Source organism: Bos taurus, chromosome 16, assembly GCF_002263795.3.
Source record: "Bos taurus isolate L1 Dominette 01449 registration number 42190680 breed Hereford chromosome 16, ARS-UCD2.0, whole genome shotgun sequence".
NCBI classification, from domain to species: Eukaryota; Metazoa; Chordata; class Mammalia; order Artiodactyla; family Bovidae; genus Bos; species Bos taurus.
The window spans coordinates 35,028,138-35,045,866 of NC_037343.1; the positions used below are offsets into that span (position 1 = coordinate 35,028,138).

The 17,729-nt window shown below is 39.8% G+C and overlaps 1 protein-coding gene, 1 non-coding gene and 1 pseudogene across 4 annotated transcripts in view; 2 read left to right on the forward strand and 1 right to left on the reverse strand.

Moving 5' to 3' along the window:
* The window catches only part of WDR64 (WD repeat domain 64), a 121,022-nt gene that overhangs the window by 18,537 nt on the left and 84,756 nt on the right, over window positions 1-17,729 (reverse strand). For 2 of the 3 annotated variants that reach the window (XM_024976544.2, NM_001205438.3), the window contains 5 exons: window positions 17,221-17,257; window positions 16,503-16,645; window positions 10,340-10,445; window positions 3,702-3,760; window positions 371-480 (listed from right to left, as the gene is read on the reverse strand). In XM_024976544.2, the coding sequence (XP_024832312.1) occupies window positions 371-480; window positions 3,702-3,760; window positions 10,340-10,445; window positions 16,503-16,645; window positions 17,221-17,257 (455 nt within the window). The remainder of the gene's footprint in view (window positions 1-370; window positions 481-3,701; window positions 3,761-10,339; window positions 10,446-16,502; window positions 16,646-17,220; window positions 17,258-17,729) is intronic. The other variant, XM_059875574.1, reaches the window with a different exon arrangement.
* Window positions 3,922-4,705, forward strand: LOC101907876 (protein-L-isoaspartate(D-aspartate) O-methyltransferase-like; annotated as a pseudogene).
* TRNAC-ACA (transfer RNA cysteine (anticodon ACA)) lies at window positions 6,159-6,230 on the forward strand. The gene has a single exon. It is a non-coding gene; the product is annotated as a tRNA-Cys (tRNA).

A 17,729-nucleotide genomic window follows, 5' to 3' on the forward strand; every position in this document is an offset into this window, starting at 1 on the left:
TTCACTTTCACTTTTCTCAGCATTAGTTGTTCTTTCCTCTATTTTGTAATGACTTCTCATCCTGTGTATCCTGTAGTCTTCCCTGGGCTTGGGTCTATCTCTCTGAGCTACCCATATTGCTTAATGATTTGAAATAAGTCTACAAGAACACTTGTATTGAAAGTATACCTTTTAGTGTCGATGAGCATGGCATCTCATTTTCTTGAGTGTGGAAAATTACAAATTAGTGACTACCTTCTCAAAGCCCTTTGGTGCCACCTTTTATTTGTTTTAATCAGCTAATCAAGATTCCACTTATGGTATATGCTCAAAGTTTAACTTAAAATCCTTGACCTCATACAACCTGAATTCGCAATATGAAGGTCCATACCTTACTGAGCCATCGATGGAGGCAGTAAGTACCACTTGTTTCTCTTCTACATAGATTATTTGAACAATTTCTAATGAATGAGCACGCCAGGCAAGAAGCTGCTTGAATTTCTAGAGAGTAACAATAAAGCATATCTCTTTTAATAAGTACATACCGATCCAAATACAATCTTGAACAAAAACATTAATCATTAAAGAGCTAAGCTAATGAATGAATGGTGTAGACATCTGTACAAGACAGTGAAATCCCCACTCCAGTTATCTCTTCTATTGCTTGTTGAAGTACCAAAAATTCTATTTTTAGATATTTGTTAATCTATGCATATCCCTGGGACAGGAAATATCTTATACCTTTAGCAGCTTATCATTTAACTGAGGATTAGCAATTCATTTAGTTGAAAACTAGTAGAAGACTAGATGAAAGAAAATCTTTAGGAGAAGGGTTGTGGGGGGACTATATAATATAGTAATATTGTATATAATATATCAGAAGCAAGAGAAAGCAGAGTTAAAAGAAGATGACCAAAGGGGAGATTGGCAAGAAGACTTTTCCTATTTCCAAGTTTTATCCAGAGATTCCTGGCTAATTGTTTTTTTGTTTGTTTTGGAGGGGGGGTGTTGGTGGTGATTGAGGGATATATATGTTACTTACATACCACAAAGAATTAACAAAAGGATTGGACCCAGCTCATTCTCTTGCAAAGACATCTTGACACTTCAGGATGTGACTTATCCTCAAGTTTAGAGCCTCTAAATTGGCTCCAGCCAATTTTAAAGCATGTGGACTAGAGTTGTCAATTGGGAGACTTATTCTGTAGTTATATCCCCATAAAACATGTTCCTTCTCTGTTACTGATGAATCCAGACTAAGTCCTTACTTCTTGCTGGTTATCTATGTGGGAGATAGAATTCTGGCAGCTCGGAGTTCTATGAGACCCAAATTCATTTAGACTTTAACATGGTAAGTTAGGCACAATTCTTCCAATATTTCTTGACCTTCTGATTCAGTTCCCTACTCTTAGAGAACCAGGGTAAAGTCTACCCCCTTCTACTTATTTTCTCAAAGCTTTTCAAGAACATTGGTTGCCCGAAGGTTCTTTCTCTGCCACAGGACGGAATTCTCTTAAGGCAAGGATTTCATTAATATGGACCATATCTATAGTAAGAAATACAGTTTACTTCATGACCCAGTAAACACATGTGGTACCTGCACATGCATCTGAAACAAGTTTCAGTATCCTTCACAAAGGATACTTAATCTATATTGTGTATAATGCACAATTGATACTATCTGTTGTTCTATTCAATTGTATTGGGTTGGCCAAAAGGTTTGTTTGGCTTTTTCCGTAAAATGATATGGAAAAACCCAAACACACTTTTTGGCCAACACAATATTTCATTCCACTCCATTCTCTTCTATTCTCACAAAAGTACTGCTTGCCACTTATTAAACTGATTTTATGACTCCCCCTAGTGTATTACAACGAGTAATTAGAAAAAAACATGGAATAAAACTTTTTTCTGTAAGCATGTGAACATATATTATTTGTCTTTATGTAGATAGATTTTGACTAGTGTATCTCTTAGACTATTGGTATTCCATGGATCATCTTTTAAACAGTATTGCCTCAAGAGAACCAGATTAACCTCTGATTTATAGACTGACTTATTAAGTTTTCACTGTAGTTGTAATCCATAACTGAATCTTGTTTAATGCATGGTACATATTAGTGTATGTAATAATGAGGCGTTTTATGACCAGAGTCCATTGTGCATTTATAAATAGGCAGCCAGATACAAACTGGAAAATCACATTGTTCAAATAAAGAGAAGGTTGAAATGAGGTTGGATAGGGAAGAATTTAGATATGTTATTAAAATAGATCCTCTTCTTTTCAATTAGTGAAAATGCTTTTAAAAATCAATCCCACTATTATTCTAATTCAGTATCAACACATAACTTTGTTTTAAATATTTTCTCTGAATTTTGAAAGGTCTCAGTTGCCAGTTTGTAGGAAGTCCGTTTGTGAAAATGTAGGTTTTGAATTGTATTTTTTATCTGCTAAAATTAATATAATATTGATAATTATCACAGATAAGAGAAAACAATTAGATAACCTTCTTCTCACACATGATTCAAGCATATGATTGTTGTTGTTCCTATCACAGCATGCCATATAGTTGATACAGTAAGTTGAAACTTAGTGCTTTCCATTTGCTGGTGGTATGTATTACATGTGGAAAGAGCATTGGATTAGAGGACAGGAACCCCGATTCTGGCTCTGTCTTCATCATTAATTATGATGTGATCCCAGGCAAGCTGCTTTCTGATTTCCCTTCTGCAAATTGAAGATAGTCATACTGAAGCTAAGTATCTGAATTTTATAAAAGCTATAATGGGTTCTTGGAAACAAAAACTCTGTAGATCAAATGAAATAATGTTTGAAACAATAAGCATTCTAAAACACTCTGCAAAGAATCCCATCCTAATCTATGTATCTATGCATTAATATCAATACCTATAATCCAGAAACAAAACATTTCTGTTTAAGCTACTATTTGGCTTTTGGATTTGAAGTATTAACTTACAGGGAAATAAGCCTATGATAAAATAGTGCTTCCTTGCTGTAGTCTTTAATTAGTTTTGAATTTTTATAATATATGTAGATATATTGGCATATCCACACACGCACACAAGAAGTGCATTTTTTGTTTGTTTGTCTTAGCCATGCTGCAAGGCATCTGGTATCTTAGTTCTCCAATCAGGGTTTGAACCCGCTCCCCTTGCGATGGGAGCATGGAATCTTAACCACTGGACTGCCAGGGAAGTCCCAGGAAGTACATATTTAAATGGTTATCAACTGACATTTACATTGCATTAACACTAAAAATAGAATAACATATTTAATCATAAGGATGATTTTAGACTATAGGGGAAGAGTTTCTTGAAAATAATAATGTCTGGGTACCAGGCGGGGCTTCTAGGAAAGGTTATGAAACTTCCTTCTATGAAGTTGTATAAGATAAAGGCAATGACTGGAGGACTGCATGATGTATGATGCTCTTAAGCTCTGGGCAGACTCTAACAAATAAGTCAAAACATGAAGCAGATGCAGAATGACCAGCGGCTTGTTTGCTCACTCAACTCATTCATCCCCTATTTTCTCCAGTAGACCACTGTTACTTGTCGTATAGCTTAAGTTTCAGTAGTATCACATATGACTTGAGAGTAGGTAGTCTTGTCCTGTATTTCTAGCTTTTGTGGCATTTGGCACAGAGAAATGCTCAGTAAATGTCTTGATTCATTAATTAAACTAAAACTGAAGTTCTTACCTTTTCATCATGAGGTGATTCCAAGAAGGAACTGATATTGCAAAGGATAACGTGTCCTTCTGCATGAAATTTAAACATTGGAATTTTTAATTAGATATTCTCTTGTCTAAGTAATTATTAATACTACTCAGACTTGTTTTGATCAAGTTGTTTTGATTTCAGCATTTAAAATGGTAAGTAAAATAGTATCTGAGAGGTGTAGTGCCGCTGCAGCAGCTACAGCAGGGACTCGAGCAGGGTGGTGACCATGCGGGGGGTGGTCTCACTCTTGGAGACACCCCAGGGCACCACTGCTGCACTGGTTCTGTACCTGCTCCAAGTGTTCTTAGCGATGGCCTAGAAATGTGGTGATGCCAGCCCCTCAGAGCTAATCCACAACCTCCACAAAAATGGAATCCTCAAGGTAAAGTATTTGAAGTAATGTTGGCCTCAGACTGCTCCCACTATGCGAAATAAAACCTTTATATGGATTCTTCACAATCTATGGGGTTCCAAGCAACAATTAGTACTCCACATATGCATGCATATGTACTAGAACTTCTGTCTGATCAGCTGCATGAAGGAGCTAAAGCTGTAGGAGCTGGAAGTGAGACCCTTAAACTGCATGTTTTGCATGTATGGTTGGGTCGACTGGAAAAATCATAGGAATTGATGACATTAAACAGCTACTAAACTATTCAGTAAATAATGTTGGAAAGGATGATCCAGTGCTTTTGTTTCCAGGGAGACTGCAGCTGCTTGTGGGGGGTGGAAGATGGAGTATGCTGAAGAAGCCCCTTATGGTGCTATTCAGGAAGGAGCCACAGACCCAGCTGTGTCCCCAGGCACTAATAGACCAGTTAAAGCCTGCCAGAAGATTGATATTACAAGTGGTCTGCAAGTGAAAACCAGATATTGGAGTAATGTGGCAAGCTACGTGTTGGCAGTGTCAAAATGAAATCTCACAATGTGTGATGTGGACAGAAAGGTGATTCAGTTATATACGTATATCCTTTTTCAGATTATTTGCCATTATAGTTTGCTGCAAGATGTTGAATAATATTTCCCTGTGCTATATAGTTGTTCAGTCACTCAGTTGTGTCTGACTCTTTGCAGCCTCATGGACTGCAGCACACCAGGCTTCCCTGTCCTTCACAATCTCCCGGAGTCTGCAAGAACTTACGTTCATTGAATCAGTAATGCCATCCAGCCATCTCATCCTCTGTCATCCCCTTCTCTTCTGCCTTCAATCTTTCACAGCATCAGAGTCTTTTCCAATGAGTTGGGTCTTCACATCAGGTGGCCAAAGTATTGGAGTTTCAGCTTCAGCAACACTCCTTCCAGTGCATTTTCAGGATTGATTTCCTTTAGGATTAACTGGTTTTCTTTCTCCTTGCAGTCCACGGGACTCTCTCAAGAGTCTTCTCCAACACCACAGTTCAAAGCATCAGTTCTTCAGTGCTCAGCCTTCTTTATGGTTCAGTCGCACATCCATACTCAACTACTCAAAAAACCATAGCTTTGACTATATGGACCTTTGTCGGTAAAGTGATGTCTTTGCTTTTGAATATATTGTCTAGGTTTGTCATAGCTTTTCTTCCAAAGAGCAAGCACCTGTTGTTTTCATGGCTGCAGTCAGCATCCACAGTGATTTTGGAGCTCAAGGAAATAAAGTCTGTCACTGTCTCCATTACTGTATACTGTGTTCTACGGTAGGACCTTGCTTGTCTGTTTTATATATAGTAGTCTGTATCTGATGATCTCAAGCCCTCAGTTCAGTTCAGTTCAGTCGCTCAGTCGTGTCCGACTCTTTGCGACCCCATGAATCGCAGCACGCCAGGCCTCCCTGTCCATCACCAACTCCCGGAGTTCACTCAGACTCATGTCCATCGAGTCAGTGATGCCATCCAGCCATCTCATCCTCTGTTGTCCCCTTCTCCTCCTTCCCCCAATCCCTCCCAGCATCAGAGTCTTTTCCAATATTGACCCTAATTTATCCCTCCTCCCCCACTTTCCTGTTTGGTAACCATAAGTTTGTTTTCTGTCTCTGTGAGTCTGTTTCTATTTTGTAAATAAGTTCATTTAAATAAAGATAGCTTTAAATAAATGTTGTAAATCTACTGGTAATACTGAATGCAAACATAAATAATTGTTTTCTACAATCTCCAGAAGACTCAGGTAATTGTTAATACAAAATAATACATTGAGACTTTTGTAAGGTAACTTTGAAATGAAAAATTAGTTTTTAAAAGAGGAGACATAGAATTTAAATATTAGTATAATAGCAATATCTGGATGCAGATCTCAAGATTACAGTAGAAAATAAGGGTTGGCTGTGATAAGAAGAAGGGTAGGCTAAGCTTGAGAGAAGAAAAGAAAGCTTAGGCTTAATTCAAAAGAAGAGAGGAAATAGGAAGGAAGCATTAAAAAAATAGTGTTACATGAAAAAATTAAGACCAACTATATTGGTTATGGACTTCCCTGGTGGCTCAGATGGTAAAGCGTCTGTCTACAATGCAGGAGACCCAGGTTCAAGCCCTGGGTTGGGAAGATCCCCTGGAGAAGGAAATGGCAATCCACTCCAGTCCTGGAAAATCCCATGGACAGAGGAGCCTGGTAGGCTACAGTCTACGGGGTCGAAAAGAGTTGGACACGACTGAGCGACTTCACTTTCACTTTCATATTGGTTATAACAATAAAAGTCCCCTATAAAGAACAAATAATCCCTTTCTTCTCGTGCATGACTCCCTTTAGAATGAAGGTCAATGCCACATAACCCTTTTAAGATTATAAATAAAATCTTTACATTATTCCCAATATGCAAATAAGGGGATGGGAGTCCTCTACAGAAATCCTACAGGACTGGGGAAGCAGACTATTGGAGGGCACAGCAAAACCTTATGCTCACCAGGACCTCGGAGAAAGGAGCAGTGACCCCACAAGAGACTGAGCCAGTCTTGCCTGTGAGTGTCCAGGAGTCTCTGGTGGAGCATGGGTCAACAGTGGCCTGCTGCGGGGTCAGGGGCACTAACTAAACAGTTCATGGAGCCATGGCGTGCTGACATAAGTCCCTTTGCAGGAGGTCACCATTATGCCATTAGCCAAAACTACAAGGAGGGAACACAGCCCCACCCATCAGCAGAAAATTGGATTTAACGTTTACTGACCATGGCCTTGCCCACCAGAACAAGACCCAGATTTCCCCACAGCCATTCCTTCCTACCATGAAGCTTCAACAAGCCTCTAATCCTCATCCATCAGAGGGAGACAGAGTGAAAACCACAATCACAGGAAGTGAACCAAACTGATCACATAGATCACAGCCTTGTCTAAATCAAAGGAATTATAAGCCATGCCATGTAGGGCTACCCAAGGTGGATGGGTCATGGTGGAGAGTTCTGACAAAACGTGGTCTACTGGGGAAGGGAATGGTAAACCACTTCAGCATTCTTGCCTTGAGAAGTCCATGAACAGTGTAAAAAGGAAAAAAGATGTGACACTGAAAGATGAACTTCCCAGGTTGGTAGGTGCCCAATATGCTACTGGAGATCAATGGAAAAATAGGTCCAGAATGAATGAAGAGGCTGTACCAAAGCAGAAAGAACACCCAGATGTGCATGTCTCCTGTTGTGAAAGTAAAGTCTGATGCTGTAAAGAACAATATTGCTTAGGAACCTGGAATGTCAGGTCGATGAATCAAGGCAAATTGGAAGTGGTCAAACAGAAGATGGCAAGAGTGAACATCGACATTTTAGGAATCAATGAACTAAAATGGACTGGAATGGACAAATGTAATTCAGCTTACCATTATATCTACTACTGTGGGCAAGAATCCCTTAGAAGAAATGGAGTAGCCATCATAGTCAGCAGAAGAGTCTGAAGTGCAGTACTTAGATGCAATCTCAAAAATGACACAATGATCTCTGTTCATTTCCTTGATTACTATCACAGTAATCGAGGTCTATACCCCAAACAATAATGCTGAAGAACCTGAAGTTGAAGACCTACAAGAAGACCTTCTATGAAGACCTACAAGACCTTCTAGAACTAACACCAAAAAAGATATCCTTTTCATTATAGGAGACTGGAATGCAAAAGTAGGAAATCAAGACATACCTGGAGGAGCAGGCAAGTTTGGCTTTGGATTACTAAGTGAAGCAGGGCAAAGGCTAACAGAGTTTTACCAAGAGAACACACTGGTCATAGAAAACACCCTCTTCCAACAACACAAAAGATGACTCTACACATGGACATCACCAGATGGTCAATACCGAAATCAGACTGAGTATATTCTTTGCAGCTGAAGATGGAGTCACTATACAGTCAATGAAAACAAGACTGGGAGCTGACTGTGACTCAGATCATGAACTCCTTATTGTCACATTTAGACTTAAATTGAAGAAAAGTAGAGAAAACCACTGTGCCACTCAGGTATGACTTAAATCCCTTATACAGTGGAAGTGACAAATAGATTCAAGGGATTAGATCTGATAGACAGAGTGCCTGAAGATCTATGGACAGAGGTTCATAGCATGGAATAGGAGGCGGTGATCAAAACCATCCCCAAGAAAAAGAAATGTGAAAAGGCCAAATAGTTGTCTGATGAGGCCTTACAAATATGTGAGAAGAGAAGAGAAGCAAAAGACAAAGGAGAAAAGGAAAGATATGCCCATCTGAATGCAGCATTCCAATAAATAGCAAGAAGAGATAAGAAAGCCTTCCTAAGTGAACAATGCAAAGAAATAGAGGAAAACAGTAGAGTTGGAAAGAGAATTAGAGACACCAAGGGAACATTTCATGCAAAGATGGCACAATAAAGTACAGAATGATATGGACCTAACAGAAACAGCAGATATTAAGAAGAGGTGGCAAGAATATACAGAAGAACTATACCAAAAAAAAAAAAAAATCTAATGATCCAGATAACCACAATGGTGTGACCACTTACCTAGAGCCAGACATCCTGGAGTACAAAGTCAAGTGGGACTTAGGAAGAATCAGTACAAGCAAGCTAGTGGAGATGGTGGAATTCCAGCTGAGCTATTTCAAATCTGAAAAGATGATGCTATGAAAGTGCTGCACTCAATATGCCAGCAAATTTGGAAAACTCAGCAGTGGCCACAGGACTGGAAAAGGTCAGTTTTCATTCCAATCCTAAAGAAGTGCAATGCCAAGGAATGTTCACACTACCCCACAATTGCACTCATTTCACATGCTAGCAAAGTAATGCTGACTTAGCAGCAGCAGCAGGCTTCAACAGTATGTGAACCAAGAACTCCCAGGTGTTCAAGCTGGATTTAGAAAAGGCACAAGAACCAGAGATAAAATTGCCAACAACTTTTGGAAAAACAAGAGAATCCCAGAAAAACATCTACTTCTGCTTGACTACACTAAAGCCTTTGACTGCATGGATCACAACAAACTGTGGAAAATTCTTCAAGAGATGGGAATACTCTATCACCTGACCTGCCTCCTGCGAAACCTGTGTGCAGGTCAAAAAGCAACAGTTAGAACCGGACATGGAACAACAGACTGGTTCCAAATCGGAAAAGGTGTACATCAAGGCTGTATATAGTCACCCTGCTTATTTAACTTTTATGCAGAATACACCATGGAAATGCTGGGCTGGATGAAGCACAAGCTGGAATCAAGATTGCCAGGAGAAATATCAATAACCTCAGATATGCAGATGACACCACCCTTGTGTAGGAAAGTGAAGAACTAAAGAGCCTCTTGATGAAAGTGAAAGAGGAGAGTGAAAAAGCTGGCTTAAGACTCAACATTCAAAAAATGAAGATCATGGCATCTGGTCCCATCACTTCATGGCAAATAGATGGGGAAGCAATGGAAACAGTGATAGACCTTATTTTCTTGGGCTCCAAAATCGCAGCCATGAAATTAAAAGATGCTTGCTCCTTGGAAGAAAAGGTATGACCAACCTAGACAGCATATTAAAAAGCAGAGATATTACATTGCCATCGAATGTTCATCTAGTCAAAGCTGTGGTTTTTCCAGTAATGTATGGATGTGAGAGTTGGTCCATAAAGATGGCTGAGTGCTGAAGAATTGATGTTTTTGAACTGTTGTGTTGGCGAAGACTCTTGAGAGAGTCCCTTGGACAGCAAGGAGATCAAACCAATCAATCCTAAAGGAAATCCATCCTGAATATTCATTGGAAGGACTGATGGCTGAAGCTGAAATTCCGATACTTTGGCCAATTCATGTAAAGACTTGACTCATTAGTAAAGACCCTAATGCTGGGAAAGATTGAAGGCAGGAGAAGGGGATGACAGAGGATGAGATGGTTGGATGGCATCACTGACTCAATGGACATGATTTTGAGCAAGCTCTGGGAGATGGTGATGGACAGGGAAGCCTGGCATGCTGTAGTCCACGGGGTCGCAAAAAGTCAGACACACCTGAGCAAGTGAACAACAGTCCTATACCCAATTTAATGACAGAAGAAATCATATGTCTTGCTTTAAATACAGAGCTAGAAATGAAATAGGTTCTCCTGACATCCTTTCATTCTTCTGTTTATTTGGCAGCTTGGGTATCCTTCCGTTTCAATAACTGTCACAGTGTTATCCTATATCCATTTTTATATCATGTAGGTTGTTAAGATACCTGTGGCCAGCTGCATAACAGCAGTGACTTACCCGTATTTCCAGTCAGTAGTATTCTTGTACATGAATCAGTGAACAGCGATGTCAGAGAAATGGCAGCATGTTTTGTGAAAGGTAGAATATCTTTCAGTAGTCTTCCCTGTATAAAATATGATAATAAATTATATAAACATCAGTATTGGAGTTGAGTTTATAGATAATTTATCCCAAGAGCTGTATACTAATTATAATGTGATTTCTCTTCTAATTATAACATGATTTCTCTTCTTCATAATAAAAATAATTTGAAATTATGATGCTTTTGAACTGTGGTGTTGGAGAAGACTCTTGAGAGTCCCTTGGATGGCAAGGAGGTCCAACCAGTCCATCTTAAAGGAGATCATTCCTGGGTGTTCTTTGGAAGGAATGATGCTAAAGCTGAAACTCCAGTACTTTGGCCACCTCATATGAAGAGTTGACTCATTGGAGAAGACTCTGATGCTGGGAAGGATTGGGGGCAGGAGGAGAAGGGGATGACACAGGATAGATGGCTGGATGGCATCACCGACTCGATGGACATGAGTTTGAGTGAACTCTGGGAGTTGGTGATGGACAGGGAGGCCTGGTGTGCTGTGATTCATGGGGTCGCAAAGAGTCGGACATGACTGAGCGACTGAACTGAACTGAACTGATAAGGACTTATTTCCTTGAAACTAAATATTAGTAAAAGTGGGGTCAACTGTTAACTATAACCATCTAGACTCTTAACTGCACATCACCTCTATACTTGTAGGTTGTTTTCTATCACTTCCGATAACCCTCTTCATGCAGTTCCTCAACCCCTTTCCAGTGATATATTCTCCTTTTAAATAAACATGATTTTCATATTTAAGTGTTTCTCACTTACTTTAAGCCAGAATGTTGTATTTGTCCTTTCAGAAATACCTATTTTTGAATATTGGTACAAGACAGATTGCAAGAGATTCAAACTTGGCAGGTTGTTTTTCAGTGCTTAGTGTAAGTCATCACTGACTTTCATATACATTTCTGTACTTACTTGGAGAATAAAAGTCAAAACATAGGAAGAAAAATTTTGAATCTGATACTTGTTTCCTGAGATTTAGTTGGATATGATATTTTCTCCTCCTATTGTTCACACACTTTTATTATTTACCTATTTTGGAGGGAGGGCGAAATGTCACTGCTCCAATACCTGGATCGTCTCAGAGAAAATCATTGTTTACAGTATTTCATAGCATTTTCAAACCAAGAAAGTGAAGTCGCTCAGTCGTGTCCGACTCTTTGCGACCCCATGGACTGTAGCCTATCAGTTTCCTCCATCCATGGGATTTTCCAGGCAAGAATACTGGAGTGGGTTACCATTTCCTTCTCCAGGAGATCTTCCCAACCCAGGGATTGTACTTGGGTCTCCCACATTGTAGGCAGATGCTTTACCATCTGAGCCACCAGGAATCAAGAGTTTCTCACTAATAAGTTAGAATCAACTGATCAGTTGGAGGTTTTATACAGCAGACAGTATGCTGTCCTGTGTTGTTGAACCTATCTGCCATACAAAACTTGCTGTTTTCTGAGTTTCCCTCTAGAGAGGAATCCGATAAGTGATGCCATCTCCCTTGCTGTTCACCATCATCAGTCTACTCAAATCCTTACTTCTGTCATTTCTGTCCACCTAATTCAAACCCCCTGCCCTACTTTCCACCCCCAAATCATTTAAAGTCTTTCAGTAAATGAAAGTTATCTCTTCATTGTAAAGTGTTTAGGACCCTCAATATAATGTAATAACTTCTTCCAGTAGCTTGGAAAGCTAAAATTTCATGTATAGTCCACATTTCAGTGTTCTTACACTGTTTAATGATGTATTCATCATTAATATTATATGTTATTTAAATCTTAGTTTTCTGAATGCTGTTTTAAGCCAACTTTTTCACTCTCCTCTTTCATTTTCATCAAGAGGCTCTTTAGTTCTTCTTCACTTTCTGCCACAAGGGTGGTGTCATCTCTGTATCTGAGATTATTGATATTTCTCCTAGCAATCTTGATTCCAGCATGTGCTTCATCCAGCCCGACATTTCCATGATGTATTCTGCATATAAGTTAAATAAGCACGGTGACAATATACAGCCTTGATGTACGCCTTTCCCAATTTGGAACCAGTCTGTTGTTCCATGTCCAGTTCTGTGATTCCTGATGTGCATACATATTTCTCAGGAGGCAGGTCAGGTGGTCTGGTATTCCCATCTCTTTCAGAATTTTCCACAGTTTATTGTGATCCACACAGTCAAAGGCTTTGGCATAGTCAATAAAGCAGAAATAGATGTTTTTCTGGAACTCTCTTGCTTTTTCCATGATCCAACAGATGTTGGCAATTTGATCTCTGGTTCCTCTGCCTTTTCTAAATCCAGCTTGAATGTCTGGAAGTTCACAGTTCACGTACTGTTGAAGCCTGGCTTGGAGAATTTTGAGCATTACTTTGCTAGTGTGAGTTGAGTGCAATTGTGCAGTAGTTTGAGCATTCTTTGGCAGTGCCTTTCTTTGGGTTTAGAATGAAAACTGACCTTTTCCAGTCCTGTGGCCACTGCTGAGTTTTCCAGATTTGCTGGCATATTTAGTGTAGTACTTTCACAGCATCATCTTTTCAGATTTGAAGCAGCTCAGCTGGAATTCCATCACCTCCACTAGCTTTGTTCATAGTGATGCTTCCTAAGGCCCACTTGACTTCACATTCCAGGATGTCTGACTCTAGGAGAGTGATCACACCATCCTGGTTATCTGAGTCATGAAGATCTTTTTTGTATAGTCTTCTGTGTATTCTTGCCACCTCTTTTTAATATCTCCTGCTTCTATTAGGCCCATACCATTTCTGTCCTTTATTGTGCCCATCTTTGCTTGAAATGTTCCCTTGGTATCTCTAATTTTCTTGAAGAGATCTCTAGTCTTTCCCGTTCTATTGTTTTCCTCTATTTCTTTGCACTGATCATTGAGGAAGGCTTTCTTATCTCTCCTTGCTATTCTTTGGAACTCTGCATTCAAATGGGTATATCTTTCCTTTTCTCCTTTGCCTTTCATGTCTTTTCTTTTCTCAGCTATTTGTAAGGCTTCCTCAGACAACCATTTTACCTTTTTGCATTTCTTTTTCTTGGGGATGGTCTTGATCATTGCCTCCTGTACAATGTCATTAAGCTCTATCCGTAGTTCTTCAGGGACTCTATCAGATCTAATCCCTTGAATCTATTTCTCACTTCTATTGTATAATAATAAAGGATTTGGTTTAGATCATACCTGAATGGTCTTGTGGTTTTCCCTACTTTCTTCAATTTAAGTCTGAATTTGGCAATAAGGAGTTCATGATCTGAGCCACAGTCAGCTCCTGGTCTTGTTTTTGCTGACTGTGTAGAGCTTTTCCATCTTTGGCTGCAAAGAGTATAATCAATCTGATTTTGGTTTTGACCATCTGTGATGTCCCTGTGTAGAGTCTTCTCTTGTGTTGTTGGAAGAGGGTGTTTGCTATGACCAGTGCGTTCTCTTGGCAAAACTCTGTTAGCCTTTGACCTGCTTCATTTTGTACTCCAAGGCCAAATTTGCCTGTTACTCCAGATATCTCTTGACTTCCTACTTTAGCATTCCAATCCCCTATACTGAAAAGGACATCTTTTTTCGGTGTTAGTTCTAAAAGGTCTTGTAGGTCTTCATAGAACCATTCAACTTCAGCTTCTTCAGCATTATTGGTCAGGGCATAGACTTGCATTACTGTGATAGTGAATGGTTTGCCTTGGAAACAAAGAGATCATTCTGTCTGTTTCTGAGATTGCATCCAAGTACTGCATTTCGGACTCTTTTGTTGACAATGATGTCTACTCCATTTTTTCTAAGGGATTCTTGCCCACAGTGGTAGATACAATGGTCACCTGAGTTAAATTCACCCATTCTGGTCCATTTTAGTTCACTGATTCCTAAAATGTCAATGTTCACCCTTGCCGTCTCCTGTTTGACCACTTCCAATTTGTCTTGATTCATGGACTGAACATTCCAGGTTCCTATGCAATATTGCTCTTTACAGCATTGGACTTTACTTCCATCACCAGTCACATCCCCAACTGGGTGTTGTTTTTGCTTTGGCTCCATCTCTTCATTCTTTCTGGAGTTATTTCTCCACTGATCTCCAGTAGCATATTGGGCACCTACCAGCCTGGGAAGTTCATCTTTCAGTGTCCTATCTTTTTGCCTTTTCATACTCTTCACGGGGTTCTCAAGGCAAGAATGCTGAAGTGGTTTGATATTCCCTTCTCCAATGGACCATGTTTTGTCAAAACTCTCCACTATGACTCATCTGTCTTGGGTGGCCCTACACGGCATGGCTCATAGTTTCATTGAGTTAGACAAGGCTGTGGTCCATGTGATCAGTGAGTTTTCTGAGATTGTGGTTTTCATTCTGCCTGCCCTCTGTGGGATAGGGATAAGAGGCTTATAGAAGCTTCCTGATGGGAGAAACTGACTGGATGGGCGGGGCCATGCTCAGTAAATCTTTAATCTAATTTCGTGTTGATGGATGGGCTGTGTTCCTTCCCTGTTGTTTGACCTGAGGCCAAACTATGGTGGAGATATTGAAGATAATGGTGACCTCCTTCAAAAGGTCCCATGCAGGCATTGCTGCACTCAGTGCCCCCAACCCTGCAGCAGGCTACCACTGACCCACACCTCCACCAGAGACTCCTGGGCACTCATGGGCAAATCTGGGTCAGTCTCTTGTGGGATCACTGCTCCTTTCTCCTGGGTCCTAGTGTACACAAAGTTTTATTTGTGCCTTCCAAGTGTCTGTTTCCCCAGTCCTGCATAAGATCTGGCAGCTCTATGGTGGGGTTAATGGTGACCTTCTCCAAGAGGGCTTATGCCCTATGCCATACCCACATTGACTGCACCCAGACCCCCTGCCCCTGGTGCACTCCATTGCTGTCTCCACAGAATACAGTCAAACACAGTTCTGGCTCAGTCTCTGTGGAGTCTCTGAGCCCTGGTGTGCACAAGGTTTGTTTGAACCCTCCAAGCGTCTCTGGCAGGTAAGGGGTTCAATTCTAAATGTGATTTCACCCCTCCTACAATCTTGCTGGGGCTTTTCCTATGCCCTTGGACGTTGGGTATCTTTTTTTGGTGGGATCCAACGTTCTCCTGTTGATGGTTGTTCAGCAGTGAGTTGTAATTTTGGAGTTTTCACAGGAGAGGATGAGCACACATCCTTCTACTCTGCCATCTTCATGACTTCATCTCCATTACTTCATGGCAAGTCGATGGGGAAACAATGGAAACAGTGACAGACTTTATTTTATTTTATTTATTTTTTTGGCTCCAAAATCACTGCAGATGGTGACTGCAGCCATGAAATTTAAAAATGCTTGCTCCTTAGAAGAAAAGCTATAACCCACCTAGACAGCATATTAAAAAGCAGAGACATTACTTTGCCAACAAAGGTCCATCCAGTAGTCATGTATGGATGGGAGAGTTGGACTATAAAGAAAGCTGAGCACCAAAGAATTGATGCTTTTGAACTGTTGTGTTGGAAAAGACTCTTGAGAGTCCCTTGGACTGCAAGGAGATCCAACCAGTCCATCCTAAAGTAAATCAGTCCTGAGTATTCATCGGAAGGACTAATGCTGAAGCTGAAACTCCAATACTTTGGCCAGCTGATGTGAAGAACTGACTCGTTGGAAAAGACCCCTGATATTGGGAAAGATTGAAGATGGGAGGAGAAGGGGATGACAGAGGATGAGATGGTTGGATGGCATCATCGACTTGATGGACTTGAGTTTGAGTAAGCTCCGGGAGTTTTTGATGGACAGGGAGGCCTGGTATGCTGCAGTCCATGGGGCTGCAAAGACTTGGACACTACTGAGTGACTGAACTGATTATTTAAATATCCAATGAAATATATAGTGGGATGTATTTGTAGCTCAATGTAAAGAAAGATCGGAAATACAGTAGTTGTCTTAGCAGTTTTGATGATTTGATCTTTTGAGTTACAAAATTGACCTAAATTTTTGAGTAGTATTTTCAGTGAGTAGACTGCAAAACCAGCCATTTGGCTAGAAGATTGAACACTAATAAAATTAGATGCTATATCGAACCTTAGGGGGCTAAGGTTTATTCAATAATCCTTTTTATCTTTCCCGTTCTTTGCTGTTCCAGGTAAATGACAGGCCCTGACCTCCATAGTCCACAAGCGGAGATGTCCGTCCTCATGTGCAGTGACGAGGATAGGTGGTGGTTGAGCATCTGTTTCATTGGTGCCTCCGGGAGGCTTTTTGTCCACTGGCTGTTGCTCTCTCACAGCAACATCTGTTTGCTCACCTGTTGGAAAATTAGTGAGTTACCAGTGTTTGTTGTACTTGGCATTTCAAATTTTATAGAATATAAAAGAGGAAGCAAGTAGGAAAATAGAAAAAAAAAAAAAACTCACATTCTTTTCCCTAGAATTAAAAAAAAATTTTTTTTTTAAATCTTAGAGAACTTCAGTCAGTGCAGAGAACAAAAAACTTTTAACAAATGGAATCCTGTATTACTGGAAAAAACTAAAAGAGCTCATTTTGGGTTCTATTACAAAAGCCTCTGTACTGTACATGGTAGTTAAAACTAGGTATACATCCAGTATGAGTCCTATACAGTAAAAAAAGGCTTATGAATCTAGTATAAGCTTCAGGGCAGCAGGCTGGAGACTAAGAAGCTCAGTAGTACTTTGGATTTTTAAAATCTAAAGTTAATAGTTATAAAAGCATCATAATAATGTAAACTCTGTCTCTTAGATTACTGAATCCTATAGCACCTCAGCATTTAGTCACAAAAAAGAATATACATTAATTCTAAGTAGTCTCACCTAAACTCCCTGTGGCAAAGAAGTGAAGAAAGGGAGGCGATTTCATACTAACCTTTAAGCTCACTCTCATGTATGCTCTGTTTGCTTCCCTGAATTTGGGGAAAAGAGAATATTTATGGTATTGTAAGGAAATGTGATACACTGAATGAATAGATTTTTGTCATAGTTAAATTTATATCTCCAAGCATTAACTTTAAAGTTACTTTACAATTAATTCTTTGAAAAGATGCATTGCAGTGATTTTCATGTTTATAAGTAGGGTATTTATAACACAGCCTTTTCCTAGTGGCTCCAGTGTAGCATAATAACGAGAGTAATTAAATACCTAGAGCTTGCTACATTCTTGGTGTATAATGTCTCTAATTCCATTAACAACCATACCAGTTAGGTTCTACTATTCCCTTTTTGTATTGCTGAAGAAATGGAAACTCAGAGGTTAAGTGACATCTCTAAAGCTTGGATTTAAGTACAAGTCTGTTTGATACATCCTTACAAGCTGATTATTTCCACTATGCTAGTGCTTTTAAAATAATTTATACAGTGAAAACTTTCCTTCAAACA